The sequence below is a fragment of the Salarias fasciatus genome, chromosome 7 (assembly GCF_902148845.1).
Source record: "Salarias fasciatus chromosome 7, fSalaFa1.1, whole genome shotgun sequence".
Lineage (NCBI taxonomy): Eukaryota > Metazoa > Chordata > Actinopteri > Blenniiformes > Blenniidae > Salarias > Salarias fasciatus.
The window spans coordinates 12,809,896-12,828,192 of NC_043751.1; the positions used below are offsets into that span (position 1 = coordinate 12,809,896).

Below are 18,297 nucleotides of genomic sequence, written 5' to 3' on the forward strand. Positions count from 1 at the left end.
AAAAAAAAAAAAAAAAAAAAAAAAATGCATTTACTCAGATATAAATACCAGCTTTATTGTCAGGAAATAGAAGTTGTTTCTCTCTCCTGCCTGCGCTGCGTTCTGCTGAGGGAAAGACCAGAAGGTTTCTGCAGGGCGGAAGAGACACCGGAACAAGAACTTCTCTGCTGACATCCCCAAATTCCAAAACATGCAATTGAGACTAACTGGCCCACAGGTGTGAATGTAAACATGTTTGCCCTGTGACGGACTAACAAATAGTCAACTGGGATTGGCCGCAGTGAACCCACATCCTAGATTTAATCAAACTACGTTAAAGGTGGATCAAAGCTTCTATATGTTCATCGGAAACTTGTGTCATCACGCTACATATAAGGTTCCTTTAATACAGATTTTGTATGATTTGTGAACTCACACCAGCAATACAGAGCCAATGTTTTCTGATAAAAACAAAAAGTGGCCACAATGAACAGTTTACTAGTGATAAACCCACAATATAGTGAATTTTCTTTTGCATTTGGGTAACAGCCAGCAGTTACTTCCAGTCCTTCCTTCCTTCCTGTGAGCGAACCAGCTGGGACTAATAGAAATAGCAATCACAAGGGTATACATTATTGAACCAAATCTAGTGCAAGGAAGGTCTATTTCTATCCTCGATCGTCACAAAATCCTCAGCACGAGGCAGAGGAAAGCACGGGTCAGCAGGCCTGTCAGGAGGAGGACGGCATTAGGATAACATGAAGACCTGCAGTAAACGGAAAAGTGCTCGTGTGTGAGTGTGCAAAAGAGAGAAGGAGGTTTAAAAAAAAAAGTTTGTGAAAGAACAAGCCCTCATAACGTGAATGTTCAATGTGAAGACATGTTTTGATAGGACAAGAAGATTAGTTTGAGATTAAAGTGAAGACGTGGCGTCAGATTCCAGGTTAAGGGAAAGGAGCCAGTGTTCTCATACAGCCATGTGGACAAGAAGGTGAGCGTGCTTGATTGTCTGAGCATGCATGTGTTTGAATGCCACTGACAGTGTGTGAAAGTGTGTCTGGGGGTAAGGCGATTCAGATTAGATTTGGCTCCTCAGGGGGAGGGGGGGTGGAGCACAATTCCTCCGGTAAGGCAGATCCAGCCGACACATCCAAAAAAGATGAACGCAGTGTCTGGACGGGAAACACGATGCATCACTTCCTCTTCTTCGTGCTCAGTTTGGTCAGTCAGGTCTTTGGCCCACATGTGTGAAAGGTTGGGTTTGACTGGCAGTGCCAAAAAAAAAAAAAAACCTTCACAAACATACAGCTAAAAGTGCCTTTTTGATCATACGAGATAAAATAATTTTTCTTCATCTGTCACCAAAGTAGCCATTGTAAAATTGATGATTAATCACTATGCTTCCCAAGCAAACTGTTGTCTTTACACAGCTTTGTAAGTTCATAAAATGTTCCTGCCTCCAGTGGACGAAGCTCCAGGCTGAGGTTTAGTTCCACTCAATGAGGGGATATAAATGACACTCATTGTTCAGAGCACAGTGCTTTTCTTCTTCACAGGTGAATTCAACCCTCTTTATAAAAAAAAAAAAAAAAATCACTGAAGGCATGAGGTCCCACGGTGGAGTTGCACCCCCTGCTGGCAGAAGAGCTGCAGTGCAGCAGGCTCACATCAGGCTGCACTGTTCTGCAGGGGAAACCAGGTCTCCTTAGCAAGCAGCTCATCCTCCAGTTTGATGTTGGTTCCAGCCAGAAAGGCTTTCCTGCTCTTCACGGTCACTATCAGCACCATCCCATACAGCAGCGGGACGTGATTGTACTCCAGCTGTGAACATCACAAGATATCTGAATGACTCCCGATTCAACACCACACTTCTAGGATACTGTCAATTCATTTTTTTGTGACTTTGTGTTCCGGCTGAAAGGTGAAAAAAGTAGGTTTTTTTCACGTCAAAATAATTTTCGGTTGACATTTACAACCTTTGATCACTCAGGTACATATTTTATAAATCTAACATGAATGAACATGAATTGCAAAGTTTTAAGTCAATCTGGAAAAGTTAGTGAATTTTCTGTGTAACATCGTTGCGTTTTTCAATTTATTCAGATATTACATTTTACATTATGTGCTTTGGAAGAGAGGACGGACGCCGTACCAGTTCATTGAAGGTGGGATTGGCGTTGTTGCGGACGACTTTGGTCTTCCTCTTGGAGCGCTGCTGAGGGTCTGGTCTCAGGCGCGTGACCACGTAGGCGTCAGGGTTCGAGCCGTTCGCCAGTTTCTGTTTCAACAGATTAACATGGTCAACTTCCTGTGGTCATGTTGTTCAGTACTGAATAATGCGACGAGAGTGGAGAAGACTCACAATGTTTTTCAGGTGTTTCACCAGGACGGACAGTTTGGAGTCCGAGAACGAAATGCAAAGCTGCACCTGTGGAGAGGCTCCTGTAATGGATCAAAGCATCAGTGCCGATAAATCACATCATTTTTCTTCACATTGCTCTGGACTCGTCTTCAGGTTTACCTGTAGCCACGCTGCCCTGGCCTGAGCTGGGATCATCCAGAAACAAACTGCACACAAACTCATTCTGCAGACGACAGAGTCAGACAGGTTTCAGATAACAGGCAGATCACTGACAGAAATCACTCAGAGGGAAGAGAGACTCACTCCTCGACTCTGCCCCTCAAAAAGCTGTTTCAGATATTTATTCAGTAGCTGCATCTTCCTCTCTGGCGTGAAGGATCCTATAAACCGAGATGGAAACCTGCAACAGGAAGTGAAGATTATGCGTCAGATGATTGTGAGAGGAGCAGCAGTCCATCAAAAGCCTGGAGTGTGTTTGCTTCTTCACTCACTGAGGTAGAGTATTTTCAATGAAATGCTTCTGCAGCTGTTTGTGGATTCCCTCAATCTGTGAGTACGTCTTTTCAATGGTCAAGAAGCCGTCATGAATTTTTATTCGCAGTTTGTAGACCTGCAAAGTGAGCAAGACGACAATTCCGTTTGGTTGGAGGGTGAAAAAGCATCAACTATTGATGTTGAAGCAGTTCAAATTGCTGCATTTATGGAAAGATCCAGTAACTGGCACACCACTCCGCTTCTGATTTGAAAGACAAGGTGTTCGATTCAGCCGCCAAATAGTTAAAGCTGGCGTCAGGAAACCAGCTCTGATCAAAGAGCAGCGAAATGCCAACAAACACTTCTCGCTCCACTTTGGGGAAAAGACTTTCCGAACACATCACTGCTGCCGAGGAGGCCGTATGTGACAGCAAGCGCGCGCATGCACGCGCGCACACACACACACAGACACACACACGCATGCACGCGCAGACCGAGCTGAATGCCCGGGGGTTATTCCACACAGACCAGAAATGTGAGAAGCTGCTGTCAGTTCCAGGTGTTTTATCAGCTCCCTTGACTGCTTGGATCTAACGCAAAGTTCTATGTGCTGCAAAAAGTGCAGACTGAGACGAGCGTCGTCTGGATATCCGCGCCCCAGAGAGCAACGTGCAGCGGCCTCACCGTATCTTTGCCTTTGGGGGAGAATCCCTCGATGACGGCTTCCTGGATGTTGGTGCTGGGAGCACAGATGACCCCACCCTGGGACTGAGACTCCTGCTTCTTCCCCTGAGCCATGGCGTGTGCCAGGAAGTTAACCTTGACTGAAATGCAGTTGATGCTCTCCTTGATCTTCCTACAACAGGAAAAAAATAAGAGAGAGAGAGAAAAACTCAAACAGCAGATCAACACAAAACAAAAAAAAAAGCTCGTCATTTGGAAGAGTTAAGTTACGCTGTGAAGTAGGAGGTGGCTTCCAGGTCTGTGTTATTGGGCCTCAGTTTGTTCTGGACGTACTGCAGGTTACTAACGTGGTTCAGTTCTGGCATCCCTGCATGCAGCATCTTGAAATTCACACAAAGAACAAAACAACGGTTAACATTCCCCGCCGTCAGATATGGCCGGAAGATTAATGTCGCGGCATTGTTTTGTCATGTCTTACAAGTTCCAGCAAACTGAGTATCAGTCCAGATCGCTTCCTGATTATGTTGTACGCTTCACAGCAGAGCTCCACGAAGCGATGCAGACGCTGGGCCTTCTCCCCGCCGCCGGTGATGAAGTGCTGCATCTCAGACGTGAAGATGAAGGGTGATCGGTCCCTGTTAGTGAGAGACAGAGAAATCTTATTGAAACCATTCATATTAGTACGATTTCTCAAAAAACTCTGCATGCCTTTTAATGGCTCCAAACTTCTGCGCGTTGCCCATGATCTTGCCAAAGTCGATGTGAAACATGTGTCCGCTGTATTTGAGCATGATGTTGTCATTGTGGCGATCGCAGATTCCCAGGACAAAGGTGGCCACGCACCACCCTGCACATGAGAGGATGAAGTTCGTCACAGCCTGCGCACGCAGACAGAGACTATTACACACTGTTACGCCAGGAAAAGTACATGTTAGCCAAAAAATGTCCATGCGGCTATGACCTTCTCATAGTCCTCTTTAGTTTTGTTCCTCATGTGGAACCACTTCTCCAGCGTGTCTTCCCGGAGGGTCCCTCCGAGACCCCACTCTTGTTGTATCTTGCCCAGCGTTACTGCTTCAGGGACCATTTCAACCAAGCCTGACAACCACACAAAATATGAACATAAGAAAAAAAGAACATTAGCTACTGTAGAATTTAGTCACAAGAACTTCTATTCCGGCTCAGCAGCTGTAAATAGGTGTGTCAGTGTGTGTGTATTGTATATTTTACTGCTGGCTTTACCACCAAGTGCCACTCAGGGATGATAAAGCTACCCATGACCCTGAAATAAAGGTCTTAACAAGCAGGCTCATCATATTCTCAAGATGTGATGTAACGATTGTTGTTACACATTTCTCCACTCTGACCGTGGAGCTGGCAGCATTTGATCTTTGCCCACCGCAATGAATCGATTGTGTTGTTATCAGATATCACTTTGTCCTCTTAAAACTTCCAACCAGTGTGAAAAGTCACTACCTCTGAGCCTGACTGTGCTGCTTTCTCAAGCAGAATTTTTTCTATTAAAGTTTCATGAGATGGGTTTGTTGTTGGCGATGCTGGCAAATGAATTAAATTCATGCGCATTTGAAAATAAGGCCCTGACCTTGATCTTTGCCTGTCGAAAGACATCTGTAGGTGATCATCTGCAGGTCCAGGCCCTCCTGGAGCCACACGTGATCCATCACACGAACAATCTGGAGCACCAACATGTCCTGACGCAGGTTATCTCCCGTCTGAAAAAAACACATTTCACTGAGAACTCACGTGACTGTTTTCAAGACATGATTAGAACTTGACTTATAGTGTTGGAACGTATCAAACCTTGCAGATGACGCTGATGTTGGTGGCCAGGGGGTCAGTGCAAACGAATGAAATCCCAAGAGGAGCGGCGTTGGAATTGTAGAACTTACAGGTCTGGAAAAGACACATGAAATATTCAATATGAAACAGAAACATTAGAGAAAAATAAAAAGCAGGATCATGAATATTAATATAAATGTATCTTGCTGTGCGTTTTCCTTACATCCAGGTTCACGCCCTTTACATGGACTGCAGGGTCCAGCGGTAAACGGCAGCTGATCCCATTTTGGAAGAAGTTGTTGATCTTGTATTTTTCCATGTTCAAAACATTCTGCAAATGAATGAATGAATATCATGACCATCAAAACCAACAAAATCAGTAAAACATTATGATCCTGAGAAAGGAGACTGGACGGCCCCCATCCACACACCTTCCGTTGAGCCTTGTCGGCCGTGCGAACCTTGTCCGCCACCTGCATGAGGACTTGCACCAGCTGGGTTTCGTGCTCCAGCTCCTGCCTCAGTGCGCTGCCACAGCAGTAACGTAGGGCTGCCTGGACTTTACTGAACCAGCTCTGATAGTACACGTCAGTGAAGGCATCCTCCAGCAGCCTGCCAGTACATTCAAGCATTTTAGGACAGTCCTGCAATCTGAAATCGTCTGGTTTTGATTCTATCAAATAAACTGAAAAGCTCAAAAGTTTCTAATAATAGTTGTAATGCTTCATCCAGCCTCTTTTAGCGGAAACGATTACTAAGCTAAGCACTGATCACAAAACACCGTGAATGAATATTCCAGCAGTAAAGTGGGACCACGAGGTGGAAGTTAATATCAGGATTAACACTTTAAGAAAATGAAGCAACAGTTTAGCGAGTGTTCAGAATAAACAGCAGTGTAACGTGTGACTCACCAGTACAGCTGCTGGGCGATGCGGATGTTCTTCAGTGATCTCTCCAGCAGCAGCATCACCAGGGGCCCCTCCAGGGTCCACTCGCTCTTCAGAGCCTGGAGGACAACAGGGGGATAATTCAACTACTGAAGAGAGGGGAAAATTTGTCACATGAACCAGGAAATACCAGCCGAGTTGAAATAATCACTGATAAAACCAGGTAGAGTATAAAAGGAATATGGGAATATAAGGAAGGAGTATGACAGGAATAAATCATATGAACAAAAAGTCAGACGTATTGCTGGGAAGCATTGTTACAGAGCGATAAAAACTGAATTCACTGTAATTTCTGTGAGCAGTTCAGTTACTGGCGAGGCTGGGATTACTTACTTGGACCAGCTGTGGCAGAAACTCCTCCAGCTCTGCATCTGGGATCTGCTCAAAGTAGCGGACTGCAGTTTCCCGAACAGTCCTGTCGTGAAAACTGGAAGACATGGTTGCGTTATTGATGTTATTGAAGCCAGGCATCACGTTTTTGATCAGTTATGTGTGACTGCTGAGTAAAGTTTTCAGAGGCGCAAGCAACAATAAGAACAACATTTCTGTGTGTTTGGTGATTCACTGCTAAACACACCTATGGCCAAGCAGGAAAAGAGCTTCCTCAGGGAGGTAGATGAGCCAGCTGTCCACGACGGTGTAGATCTCCGTCAGGTCCTCAGGTAGCCACTGGGGGGCGCTGCCCAGCACCAGGTGGAGGCAGGGACTGCCTTTCTCACATTCGAAACGTTTGGTCCAGAGCAGAGCCTTCTCGTTATCTGACAGACTGGCGAAACAGACAAGCAACCAGTTAAAGCAGTGAGCAGACATTTTTATTATTAGAAGATCGATCTACGGTCTTCCCATCAAATCTGTTTCACAGATCAACTCACAAGCAGAGGCAGTGCTTCTTGGACACCTCCAGTATCTTCCTCTGCAGCTCTCCACACGGCTGTGAGAACAGCATGGACCCCGGCAGCGCGATGGGCCTCTGATACTCCCACTGGAACTGGTCCTGAAAGTCCAGCTACAGCCAGAGAGGGGGGTGAAAGGGAGAGCAGCAGGCGGCGAGAAGTCAGTTTGTGCTTTTGGTCACCAGGGGGCAGAGTGGCCTGGTGTTACTGACCTGCAGGATGACACCCAGGGCCCTCCTGAGGCTGTCGGTCAGCGCTGGGGAGGGAGGAAGCAGCACCTCGGGGAGGGTGGACATGCTGAGCAGGACGCTGCCCGATACAAGACTCCTACACAAACAGACAGAGAAGAATGACTTCTCTATTTGGCACCTACTTGATCTGCATCCAGAATAACTTTTGCAGACAATAAAGGCATTTTAACACACATTGAATATCACTAAAGAGATGCGAGGTGTGGAAATAAACCCACCTGTCGTCGTACAGAGGGAGGACCGACCAGCACAGCAGCTCAGAGCTTTTGTTTTTTTTGGTGCCCTTCAGTCGGATCGTCAGCATGGATTCGTACGGCAGCTTGTTCACCGGTATCGGGAAAACAATCCTGAAAAAGAAAAGCGAACAAGAGCCTTTGTTCTTACCCTCTAAGTGTATCGTGATCAAACCATGTTCATAATGGGAGACGCCGTCTCGGCCTTACATGCGGTTACATTGGATCGTGTTTCCAAATGCCAAGGCGGTGCTGATGTTCTCAGCTCCACCAGGAATGCAGACCTGCGTTCCTCCATAGGTCAAGTGGCAGGAAATAGAAAAGTAATCATAACTGGAAAAAAAAAAAAAATCAAGACAGAAGAGAAAGAATGCGGTTATTTCGGTGGTATTTTCTATTAGCGCCTCCACACAGTGTGATCCTGAACATACTCTGACTTCCAGCTGGGCTGGAGTTGGTAGATGGCAGCGACATTGAATCGGAGGATGTCTTGGTTGTTGTCGACGTCGCAGATCCGAGGTCTGCCGATCACGCTCTGGCTCCTGAAGTCTGCCTGGAAGTTGTCGAAGTATATCTGCAGCACTTTGAGCAGCGCACCGTGCAGCATCGTCAGGGCTGGAGATCACATGATGAACAACGTTTCAGACAAGACTGAGCTCAAATTCTGTGTCCGTGTGTTTATAGTATCTTTAAAATTCTCACAGACAGTGTGACACGAAGTACTTTTATAACTTAAATTTTGTCATGAGTCACTTATGGCTTCTTGAAAATTAAAAATGGGAGGAAAAAATACACTAGAAAATAGCACCAACCTGTCTGGAAAGCTTTCTTTTCACAGTATTACATTTTTTTTTTTAATGTCACTCACTCAACCCCTTTTAGAGATGAGAAAGATTTAGAGAAAGAGTATGAACTACTCTTTCATACTGTATGTAAAATATGCAGAATTTTGAATTGAGAAATTACCTCTGATTTAAAACTAGCGAGCGAGGTAAACATTTTTCAGTGTGATGGTCAAACAGGTTAGTGGTTGAGATTCATATTTCCAGACTTTAATACTCCCAGTGTGATTGATGTGGAGCATCATGCCTTTTTCTACCCTCTCAGGTAATCTAATACAATGTAATCTATAACATGACGGTCAGTATAATTCAGATAAACACTCAATTACACTCACCAGCTTCACAGTCAAACATTTCTTCAGGACTCTGTATGGCAGAAAGAAAGTCAATCAAAGATCAATAATATTTTTTCTACGTCATGAAATGAGTGCATCAGGGTTTCATCACATTAATATTCTAATGGGGCAGACCACTTCAGAGTGGTGAGGATGATTACGCTGCCGGTCGGCTGATCTCCTACCAGAACGGGATTGAGCCTGTTGATGATGCCAATGGCGTCCTCCAGCTCCGGGCAGGAGAAGCCACACAGCAGATTGTTGATTCTGCGAATGCCGCTCACAAGCATGAAAGCATTCATCTTGGACTGTAGACATGAGACACACATCAAGTTAGAAGCCAACAAAACCAGACCACCTGATTACAATATGCAAATCAACCAAAACATACTACTGACTCCAATCAGCATATGGGATTTTATTATAATCATTCACTTTCATCACAGCCATTAAATTTAAAAAGTTGTTTGATTTAATGTTTGATTTAAACAGTAAAAAGTTTCACTTTACTTTTTGGGAACTAGAGGTGTAGGTAGAAAACACCAATGGAGAGAATAAACATGCATCTTATTCTCATCTTATTTCTACTGACCATATTTTTCACTTCATTGTTGTAGCTGTCAAGCAAATCCTGCAGGCCGAACCTGAAAATGGAGGAAAGGTTAAAGAAAGCAGGCGCACATGAGAGGGTCGGGAGGGGGCCTATTCATTTAAAACAATTGGCCTTACTTGGACGGGTTGGAAATGCGGATGGGCCGAAGGAGGTCGTACAGCTGGAACACACTCCGGTCATCCTCGGCCTCGGAGAGGAAACACAACACTCAAACACCGGCTGCTTGTTTATCCCTCAGCTTTTCACAAACACAAAACGGTCATAAATACCAACACACAGCTTCAGCCTAGCGACAGAATAGCGCCATGTGACGCTACGTGTGTGTAAACAGACAACAAGGAGTGATATAGCAACAGACAAGATGTGAGGGCGCGGGGTTTTACAATCGCTCCTCTGATAACAGGCTCAGCACGAGTCTCCATGAGAGCAGCAACTCAAGCCCGAGGACTGCCCCTTCCTGTAAACTGTCGGCACTCGGAGGAGGAATTTGAACCGACTCACGTCTCGGGCCAGACGGTGCGGGAGGCTGCTCGTCTTCACCAGTCGGAGGGGGATGACTTGTTTAAACTTCGCGTAGAACTGCACGGTCTCATGCAGACCGAGTTTTTCTTCACTGGGGACAGAGAGAGAAAGACTTATCAGTGAGCATCACAGATGGTCATTTTCCTTCTTAAACTGTGACACACTCACTTCCTGAGATACTCCTCAGAGACGCTTATTTTGAGGACATAGCTGTCGTTTGCGTCGGGAAGTTGGTCCAGCAGCTGGAAGGTTGTGTCGATCAGACTCTTCACCGTCCTGTCCACTGCACACAAGACCAGAGTCCAGAGTCCACACACTGCCAGCATCCACGGGGTCAGAGGTACCAGTACACTCCACAGTGAACCCGAGCCAATAATAACAACTGACAGTCTGCAATGCAACCGCTGCAGACGTTGCAGATGTATTCAAAGCCACAATTTCCTCCACTTTGTAGAGTTCAGTTTGAGGCCTGGAGCAGCTTGTAATATCGTCACAAGTCTGCAGATCCAGTAAAGCAGGAGAGAGGAAACCATGTGTTTATACGTTCTGTTTATAAAGCAGTCTGTTTACTGACTGAAACTTGGATTTTTTTTTTTCTTTTTTCTTTAGAAATCTTGCGATTACAGGAAATGTTAAGGTTTTCTGGAAGTGACGGGGTGTAGCGCTCACCTGGGGTGGGGAACGGGAGTGGGTCGGGGTGCCAGTCAGTGGCCACGCTGACCGTCACCTCCACATCCTGCATCAGGGCAGGGTGGACGTGCAGCAGTCGACACCGCACCATGCCGGAGTTGTGAGCGGAGTCTGTGTGTTTGTAACGGGACTTCAGCCTGCAAGGCAAAGGTGCACACGGTGCGATAGTGAAAGTAAAAATAACCACATAAACTGGGTGCAAAAAACTCTGAAAACAACAGCAACAAGTATGTTACACTGACGATGAATGAAAAACACCATTACATAAAAGTTTTAGAAAAATGAATAAATAAGAACACTTTCTATGAATGTAAAACAGCCACTTCTCCAATAGTCATTAATAATGCATCTGATAGGCTGGATTTGACGAGCCGTGTGGCCATGAGTCACTTATGGCACCAGCAGGTGATATAATCCCATCACGTTTTGTTCTTTAAAGGCCCGAACGTTTTCAGAAATGTGACTGAGAGTTCCAGAGTGAACAGTGCTGCCAAGTCTGCTTATGATAAGTTGTCATTAATTTTATTCTTCCTTTGGTCCCTGTTCAAACGCCTCCCGATCTTAACCGTGAAAAGGATGTGTGCTTTTTATTTTCCTTACACACATCCGCTGAATTGTTGTAAACTGTGCTATAGCTATCTCTCTTGTTTCAGGAAAAAAAAAGAACAACATGAACAATTTGCTACATACTGTACTCTAAACCTAACTCAAATGTTGAAGTTTCCTAATAAAGAAGTGTGTGTGTAAGAAAAAGTGTTTTGTTTTACAGGTTTCAGTTTCTGATAACTTGGAAATTCATCCATCTACATGATCTTGTGGTTTTTAAATGCCAGAAACATGACTGGAATTACTGACTTTCATTAAAAACAGATTTTTCACACAACTTAAGTTGAGCAAATGATTTCTCCTCTGATTTAACAGTTTCATGAAATCTGTTCGGTAAAGTTTATACTGGTTCGGATGTTTGATGTCTGTTTTAACATGCTGATGTTTATAGACTTACTTTCCTTGTGTGATTAGATAGAACACACAGAATCACATGTATGGGTTGGCGTTTCTTGAACGGATTTAATTTATCAGTTATTTGTCATCAATAAATTATCATCTCGGGATCATATTTCAATCATTGCAATCACTTCAATAGCTAATATGTTTAGACCATGGATGTGATTTTTGTAGTTTTCCCACCAGGTAGAGAAAACAGAGAAACACACACACAGGGTGTATGTGTGGAGGAGGATTTAGGGTGAACAACTAACCTTAACACAAAAGTGAAAGAATTGTAAGAGGAGGCTGGAGTGTATGCAAGGAGAACATGCAATCTCCACACAGAAAGGTCACAGGAGAGTGTGTATAGAGCAGGAACCTTGATGACAACACTACCCTTTAGAAAAACCTGCAATGCCCATGTCTGTACTACACTGACAACACAACACTCTATTCCCCCTTTTTTTCTTTACCTGGACGTTGTGGCGCAGAAAGAAGCGAGGCTCTTGGTGCTTCCCTCTGGAGTGTCTATTAGTGTGATGGCCCAAGGATCCTGAAGTTAGGAAAACAAAGAACTTTCAGCTCATTCTTAATTTTGCCCCTTTTGATTCACTGAGGTGAAATCAAGTTCTCTAAAGTTACTCACATGATTCTCAACTTCCGTGCTTGACCGGGTCAGTCTATTCACAGGTTCAGGAAGCTCACAGGAAAGCTGCCTCATCCTGTTGCGGGGGGGCACTGGCGGCCGGTGGCCTTGGTTCGGGAGCACACCTGCACTGTGGAGCCGGTTTCGGGGCGGAATGGGCGGGGGGCCCGGGCGCTGGCCTCCCGTCACCGCCGGTGGGTCGGGTGCAGGTGGGGCGATGAGCCCGGCCAAGGTGGATTCATACAAATGAATCTCATCATAAACGGGCAAAACACCGAGGCTCTCATAAAGGTTCATTTCCTCCAGGTCGTGTCTGAGAGACATCGGGAGGTCAATGTCATCTGGCAGCAGGTATGCATTGTCTTCAGACTCCATTTGTGCAAGCGATCCTGGACGGCTGTGATACTGTCTGCTCACCCTCTCTTCACAGCATGGTGGAACAAAACACTGTGGCGCTACAGAACAAATGAAGTCAGATCTATTAGTCAGTATCATGAGTGAATGTGATTTCTGAATAAATAAAGTTATATGACAGGACTCTAAGCACAGAGGTTTACATTGGGCTGATTATTAACCAGGTTTCAAATCTTAACAGGAAATCTGCCAGAGCGCACTCAAAAAGGTTTCACTAGAGTGAAAGATACATGACAGGTTATCGTCATACTACATGTTTCAGCTGAGTCACACTTTGACTTCTCAAAAAGACTAAATCAAACCAGCAAGGCAAACAAACAATCTGACACACACCACACAAAGCAGCCCAAGCTTCATTCTAAACACAAAACTACCTTTACAAAGTAAATCTCTGATTTCATTTGGAAAGTCATTTCTGTTTCTGGCAGCTTACCTTGGAAACGCTGTGAGGCAACGTTTCATCCTGTGTTGAGGGGAAATCTTACAGGAAGCCATGCTCAGCAAGTTAGACCTGTACAGGACTTCCATGCTTCCTCAACCCTCCCTCTGTCCCTCCCCCGTCTTCCTCCTGCTCCTCCTCCTCCTGCAGCCCACAACAACTAACTCTTTCCCTCTGCTGGAGAAAACCTGACATGACACCTGTGCAGTGTGTGAATTCAGAAAGAAACTGATCTCAGTTCTGTTCCAGTTTGAACACAACCTCAGTAAATTACAGCGATGTTGTGTCTTTTTAGTGCAACCTTCAGTCAGTACGAGTCTGACAGATAAAGAAAGATTACTTGACTGCGTGCGTGTCATACATTTTGAATTCCTCTGATATCCTCTGCACGTCAGCGCTCTTCAAGCGTGGCAACATAACATTCAATGCACTCCTCGCTCAGGAATGTCCTTGGGCAGGTTCAGCTCATTTGACAGCAGGCTTTATGTTCGTGCGGCTCGGGTGATATGAAATAAACTGAGCAGGAAACAAATGGAGTCCAGAGGTGATCCAGGAGCTCGAACTGAATAGCTTTTCACTAGAAGACTACACATACTCTTGGACTACACATCTTGTGATAAACCGGTTTCGTTGGGACTCTTATCGTGCCGATTATGAGGCTTCCTGAGGCCGAGGAAGCCCATCGCAAGCCTTCAATGGGAATGGGAGCGACGGGCCTCCACTGAATGTGTCACACAGGTGTGAGCTGAGGTCCACTGAGCGCCACGCTCCTCTGGAATGGATCTGAACGGCACGACTCCGCACATCTCACCCCCGGTACCAAAACCTGAATTTCCTGGTTACTATGCACTCGTACCTTTAGTGCTCCTCATACTGGTGGGAGGTGCGGTGGCAGTGGTAAGAATCCCGTCTGCTTGTCGTCTCTGCATCTGCTTAATTACAGTATTAAGCTTCTGCCTCTCTTTAGGTTTTTTACATCAGAAGGAGAGCAAGGTAAGTTAGTTTATCCACATTTTAGCAGATATTTGAGGTAAACTTTACTTTTTTTTTTCTTTTTTTTTTAATGTTTGCTCAAAATCTGGCGTCTCTTGACTTGTTGTCTCTCTCAGGCTGGAGGAGCTGCGGCACCGGCTGATTCCTCTCTACACTTATGACCCCGCCGAGGACGAGGACGACTGGGGTGATGCTGACATACAGGATGACGAGGAGGAGCTGGTTGTAAGAAAATCGTTCAAACTCTTTCATTTACTGCGCAGATGTTGCACAATCTTACAAGTCCAGAAACATTTAGATGATTTCCTTCAGAAAAATAATGTTCAAGATATCTGCAGTCTTGTAAATAGAACATCAGGTTTGTCATCCATGTCATGGTTACATGAGGAAATAGTTCATATTTAAAATCACTCAGACAGTGAAATAATTCTATGTCTTATCCTAAAAAAAGAAATACAAGTGATGAGTTTGAGAGGTAGATGCCTTGCTTTTCTGCTCACAGGTGTGTGAATGAAACTGACAAATTTGAGAACATTATTGCGGCAAAATTATACCATGAGCAAAGTCTTCCTAAAGACAATCCAACATTTTAACTGAAGCAACAAACATTTAAAATGTAAGGTTTTACATGTATTTATATACAAATGTAAGTATTAAATCACGGATGCAGGAGCTGAAACCTCACAGGCCCAAATTTACAATGAAAGTCATCATTTAAATTTTTTTATTTTTTTAAATATATTTCTACTCAAACATGAAAAAGGAGGAAAAAATCATGTTGGGAAAAGGCCTCCCACCCAGACAAACATTATTAACCTCCTGAAGACAGTTCAGGTTCACATTTAGCAGCAGATCTGTGAAAATAGTTATTTCAACTGACTGAATTTCTTTTTCTTCGCAGGAACCTCTGTACAAGGAAGCAAAACTCCACTTCACTTCGGGTTGAGGGACAGGAGAGTTGGTAAAGGAGGGAGTATGCAATTTGGAAAAGATGTGCCTGCTCCCACAAACCTCACTGGAAAAAAAACAAAAAAAAAAACTGACTGCATCCCTGGAGATGTTTTCAGGCTACAGCTGCATTGAGGACAAATGTGTGTGTGCCATGCTGTGTGTGACACCAGGTGGCACTATGACTGTGTGTTTTGCCATAATGAAGCCTTATCAGACTTGATCTGATTGAATAAGGGAGGAAAAGTTGACATGTTATGATTGGGAAATAAAATCCAATTCAATTTTTTGGTTTGTTTGTGAATGTGTGAATGTGTGTGTGTGTTGGCCCAATTATGTATAAAATGGCTTTGTGGACGCACCTGTTTCTCCTTGGAGATCAGTGGGGTGTCTGCAGTCTGGACGCTCCTCCACATGCTTGGTGGGGCTTCAGGAACAGTAAGATGGGATCACAAAGAAAGAGCAGGTGAACAACACGTAAACACCTGAAGAATCAAACTCTAATAGTTTTATCTAACTCTGACTGATTCACCTCAGGATGGACACGCACACACGCTGCTCCCTGACCTCCATCCTGCTTGTCACGGCTCTGGTGCTGCCTGCGTTCGCTCCGGATACACTCCTGTGCTACTACTGTCCACTGCACCAGAAAGGGAAGCGGTGTGAGCCGATCACCAGCCAGTGCCTGCCGGACCAGCGCTGCTCCAGCTCCAGAGGCCTCTACGGCTCCGTCCACATCCTCTCCGCTCAGGGCTGTGTGGACAGGAACTCCTGCGGCTCCCATGAGGTCGTCGCTCATAAGGGAGCCAAGTATAACGTCACTCACGTCTGCTGCTGCAAGGACAAATGTAACTCTCCCCCGAAATCAGACAGCAACCTGAAGACGCTGCTGGGGATCTCTGGGAAGACAAAGGAGGGCCTCAATGATTACCAGGAGGAGACATGTGTAACTGACACAGCGTCAAAGAAAGCTGCTTCTAAATCCTAAAGTGTGACAGAGTCCTAAAGTGTGTCATGATTTTTATTCTGGAGAGAGAAGGTGGGCTGGTTAACCATCTTCCTGACATACTGGAGTTAAATGTTGATGCTATCTTTGCCAAATAAAATGAGATAGATTCAGACTTCCTCGGGTCTTGTTGTGCATTAGAGCAGGTGTGCTGAAGGGTGTGGTCTGTTCTTAACAGGACTCACTGGAGCCTGTGCTGCGATGATGTTTTAATCTGGAGAAGCTCCAAAAAGCTTGGACTGGATTTCACATCTTCAACATGACTTGGTGGGTAAACTGAACCGCTTGTGCACTGTATTGTAACATTTGTTGTCACTTTCTTCTTTGCAAAATTTGAGCACAAAGAATGTGACAATTTGTGCAAATCATTCACACCTGCAGCAGGTTGAGAGAAACTGGAACAGTCTTCAGCTTGGCTGTCACATTAGTGAGAAGAGCACTACACAAGAAACTCCAGAGTCATAAGTAGTGAAAGGTGACTCAATGACTTTATATACCAAAGACAATGAAGACTAGTCACAGGGATTCTCATCACTTTAGAGGTTTTCCTCTTAATGATGCAGGATTACCTTTCGTCTCAACTGGCAAGTGAAATCATCCTTGTTTAAAAATAAATGTTTAACAGATGTGGATGCTGGAAGCCATGACTGTAAATTAAAAATACAAGCAGAATCATGCAGACGCCGTCACCGTACATGGTGGGAAATGACGAATTCAAAGGAATGATGATCTCTCCAGTTCTTTAAAATGTATTCAAAGAATGGACTGAAAGAAAAAACTGTTGTAGTACTCTTTTGTGTTTTTTGTTTTTCACGTCTTTATTGTGACTTTTATATTGCACTTAAACATATTATAAATTGATAGATTACTACTTCTTTTATAAAGCATCACTTCTATTACTTCTAGGTCTACTTTTCTGCCTAATTTTAGTTTAAAAATTTCTATCCTTTAAGATGAGTTCAAGTTAGAACTGAAAATGCTATTGTTTAAGTCTTACTGTGTGAGTATTATTGTGTCTGAAAGGAGTCATCGACATAAATGTTGACAGATTAGTAACCAAACCATGATTCCCTGGCAGGTCTGGCATCTTGTGTCTTTACTTCCTCCTTCCTTCGCTGCTCTGTGAGAACCTGCTCTGCTACTACAGCCCCATCCACATCATCGGAGAGGGAGATCCTCCGCAGGCCACTGCTACGGAGTGTTTTCCAAATGAAAGGTGCTGCCAGGCTGAGGGCTACTACGGCGAACACCGGGCCCTGCTGAAGAGAGGCTGCATGGCAGAGGAGGACAGAGAGGACACCATGAGCTTCATGGGGACACAATACACCATGAATTACACTTGCTGTGACTGGGAATTCTGTAACTCCTGCTCGGGCATCGCGGCCAGACTCCACGTCATCGGAGCGCTGGTGGCCGCGGTTGTGACGTTTGGTAACTTGTGACAAAAGAACGGTATGTTTAATGGCACCACGAGGAATTCAGTGGCCTGACTGCAGCCTCAACCCGGCGTAGGGCTGAAGGTCTGCAGAAATCCACACTGAACACCAAGTCTGAAGACACTGAGGTGTGAAAGGCTTTTATCAACAACACACCTGCTTTTAAAATATCATTTGCTTTTTCCCCTTTTAAGCTGCATATATATTTGAATAATAAAATAGAATGTGTGCTCTTTTAACAGCTTTCAAACATGTTTACTTCACACTAACATGAATGTCACAAAACTGTCGGTGTGTATTTTTCTTACTGTCAAAATCCAGTTGTTGGAAAAAGTGTATCGGGCATAAAGGTGGGGGAGGGGGTTGATTAGTCTTCTGGACATGTTGCAATAACTTGCTGCAGAAGCAATCCACCAAAATGACACTGCCCCAAATGGCAAAGAGGACAGACGGGTAACTGTAAAACTCCACCGATTTCAAATCGGAAGGAAAAAAAATGACCAAAAAACAGCACAGAGGCGTCTAATGATCCTTTATGGATCCTTTAATTGACATTGTGGTAAACCAGGTTCATCGGGAGCATTTTGTGGTCTCACATCTGCACTGACTTTTGAATTCATGTATCCCTAGTCTTGAAATCTAGAATGATTATTTGTTAGTCATAAAATGTTTAAATCTATGAGGCTCAGAGCAAAAGAAATTCAAACAGACTAAATTCACTGTGGAATTTTATTGACAGTAAGAAAAGTAGACAGTCAACAAATGCCAGGCTTTATTTTTTGGAGAGTAAAAGAGAGCAGCTG

General features: G+C 44.5%; 2 protein-coding genes across 3 annotated transcripts; one reads left to right on the forward strand and one right to left on the reverse strand.

Annotated features, from left to right (window-relative positions):
• Positions 1–34: 34 nt before the first annotated feature.
• pik3c2g (phosphatidylinositol-4-phosphate 3-kinase catalytic subunit type 2 gamma) lies at positions 35–13,199 on the reverse strand. The gene is made up of 33 exons (XM_030097061.1): positions 13,106–13,199; positions 12,259–12,713; positions 12,086–12,165; positions 10,605–10,762; positions 10,104–10,218; positions 9,915–10,026; positions 9,530–9,600; positions 9,393–9,444; positions 8,986–9,108; positions 8,801–8,831; positions 8,055–8,238; positions 7,834–7,956; positions 7,609–7,737; positions 7,352–7,466; positions 7,119–7,252; positions 6,824–7,012; positions 6,580–6,673; positions 6,211–6,305; positions 5,731–5,911; positions 5,523–5,630; positions 5,321–5,413; positions 5,103–5,232; positions 4,461–4,597; positions 4,208–4,377; positions 3,978–4,134; positions 3,770–3,879; positions 3,500–3,671; positions 2,833–2,951; positions 2,645–2,741; positions 2,501–2,564; positions 2,342–2,421; positions 2,132–2,257; positions 35–1,800 (listed from the first exon to the last, which is right to left on the reverse strand). Exons 2-33 carry the CDS (start codon positions 12,631–12,633, stop codon positions 1,648–1,650), a joined length of 4,077 nt encoding a protein of 1,358 aa, XP_029952921.1. The 5' UTR covers positions 12,634–12,713; positions 13,106–13,199; the 3' UTR covers positions 35–1,647.
• A 366-nt stretch (positions 13,200–13,565) lies between these two features.
• LOC115392010 (small integral membrane protein 29-like) lies at positions 13,566–17,651 on the forward strand. 2 transcript variants are annotated; one of them, XR_003931807.1, is made up of 6 exons: positions 13,566–14,008; positions 14,079–14,104; positions 14,221–14,329; positions 15,006–15,518; positions 15,590–16,325; positions 17,137–17,651. XR_003931807.1 is itself a non-coding variant. In XM_030096491.1 (4 exons), exons 1-4 carry the CDS (start codon positions 13,889–13,891, stop codon positions 15,048–15,050), a joined length of 300 nt encoding a protein of 99 aa, XP_029952351.1. In that variant the 5' UTR covers positions 13,566–13,888; the 3' UTR covers positions 15,051–16,173. The 2 variants fall into 2 exon arrangements, 1 of the variants encoding a protein (XP_029952351.1); XM_030096491.1 differs by lacking the exon at positions 17,137–17,651 and having other exon boundaries at positions 15,006–16,173.
• The last annotated feature ends 646 nt before the right edge of the window (positions 17,652–18,297 follow it).

What these genes read in the sequence shown, in the direction of transcription:
- pik3c2g (XM_030097061.1), bottom strand. Translation starts at nt 12,633, where the DNA reads ATGGAGTCTGAAGACAATGCATACCTGCTGCCAGATGACATTGACCTC. An exon ending in TTCTGCCACAGCTGGTCCAA is followed by an intron (nt 6,306 to 6,579) that starts GTAAGTAATCCC and finishes GTTGTCCTCCAG; the next exon opens with GCTCTGAAGAGCGAGTGGAC. An exon ending in CCGACAAGGCTCAACGGAAG is followed by an intron (nt 5,631 to 5,730) that starts GTGTGTGGATGG and finishes ATTCATTTGCAG; the next exon opens with AATGTTTTGAACATGGAAAA.
- LOC115392010 (XM_030096491.1), top strand. Translation starts at nt 13,889, where the DNA reads ATGGATCTGAACGGCACGACTCCGCACATCTCACCCCCGGTACCAAAA. An exon ending in TGGGAGGTGCGGTGGCAGTG is followed by an intron (nt 14,009 to 14,078) that starts GTAAGAATCCCG and finishes GCCTCTCTTTAG; the next exon opens with GTTTTTTACATCAGAAGGAG. An exon ending in ATGACGAGGAGGAGCTGGTT is followed by an intron (nt 14,330 to 15,005) that starts GTAAGAAAATCG and finishes TTTTCTTCGCAG; the next exon opens with GAACCTCTGTACAAGGAAGC.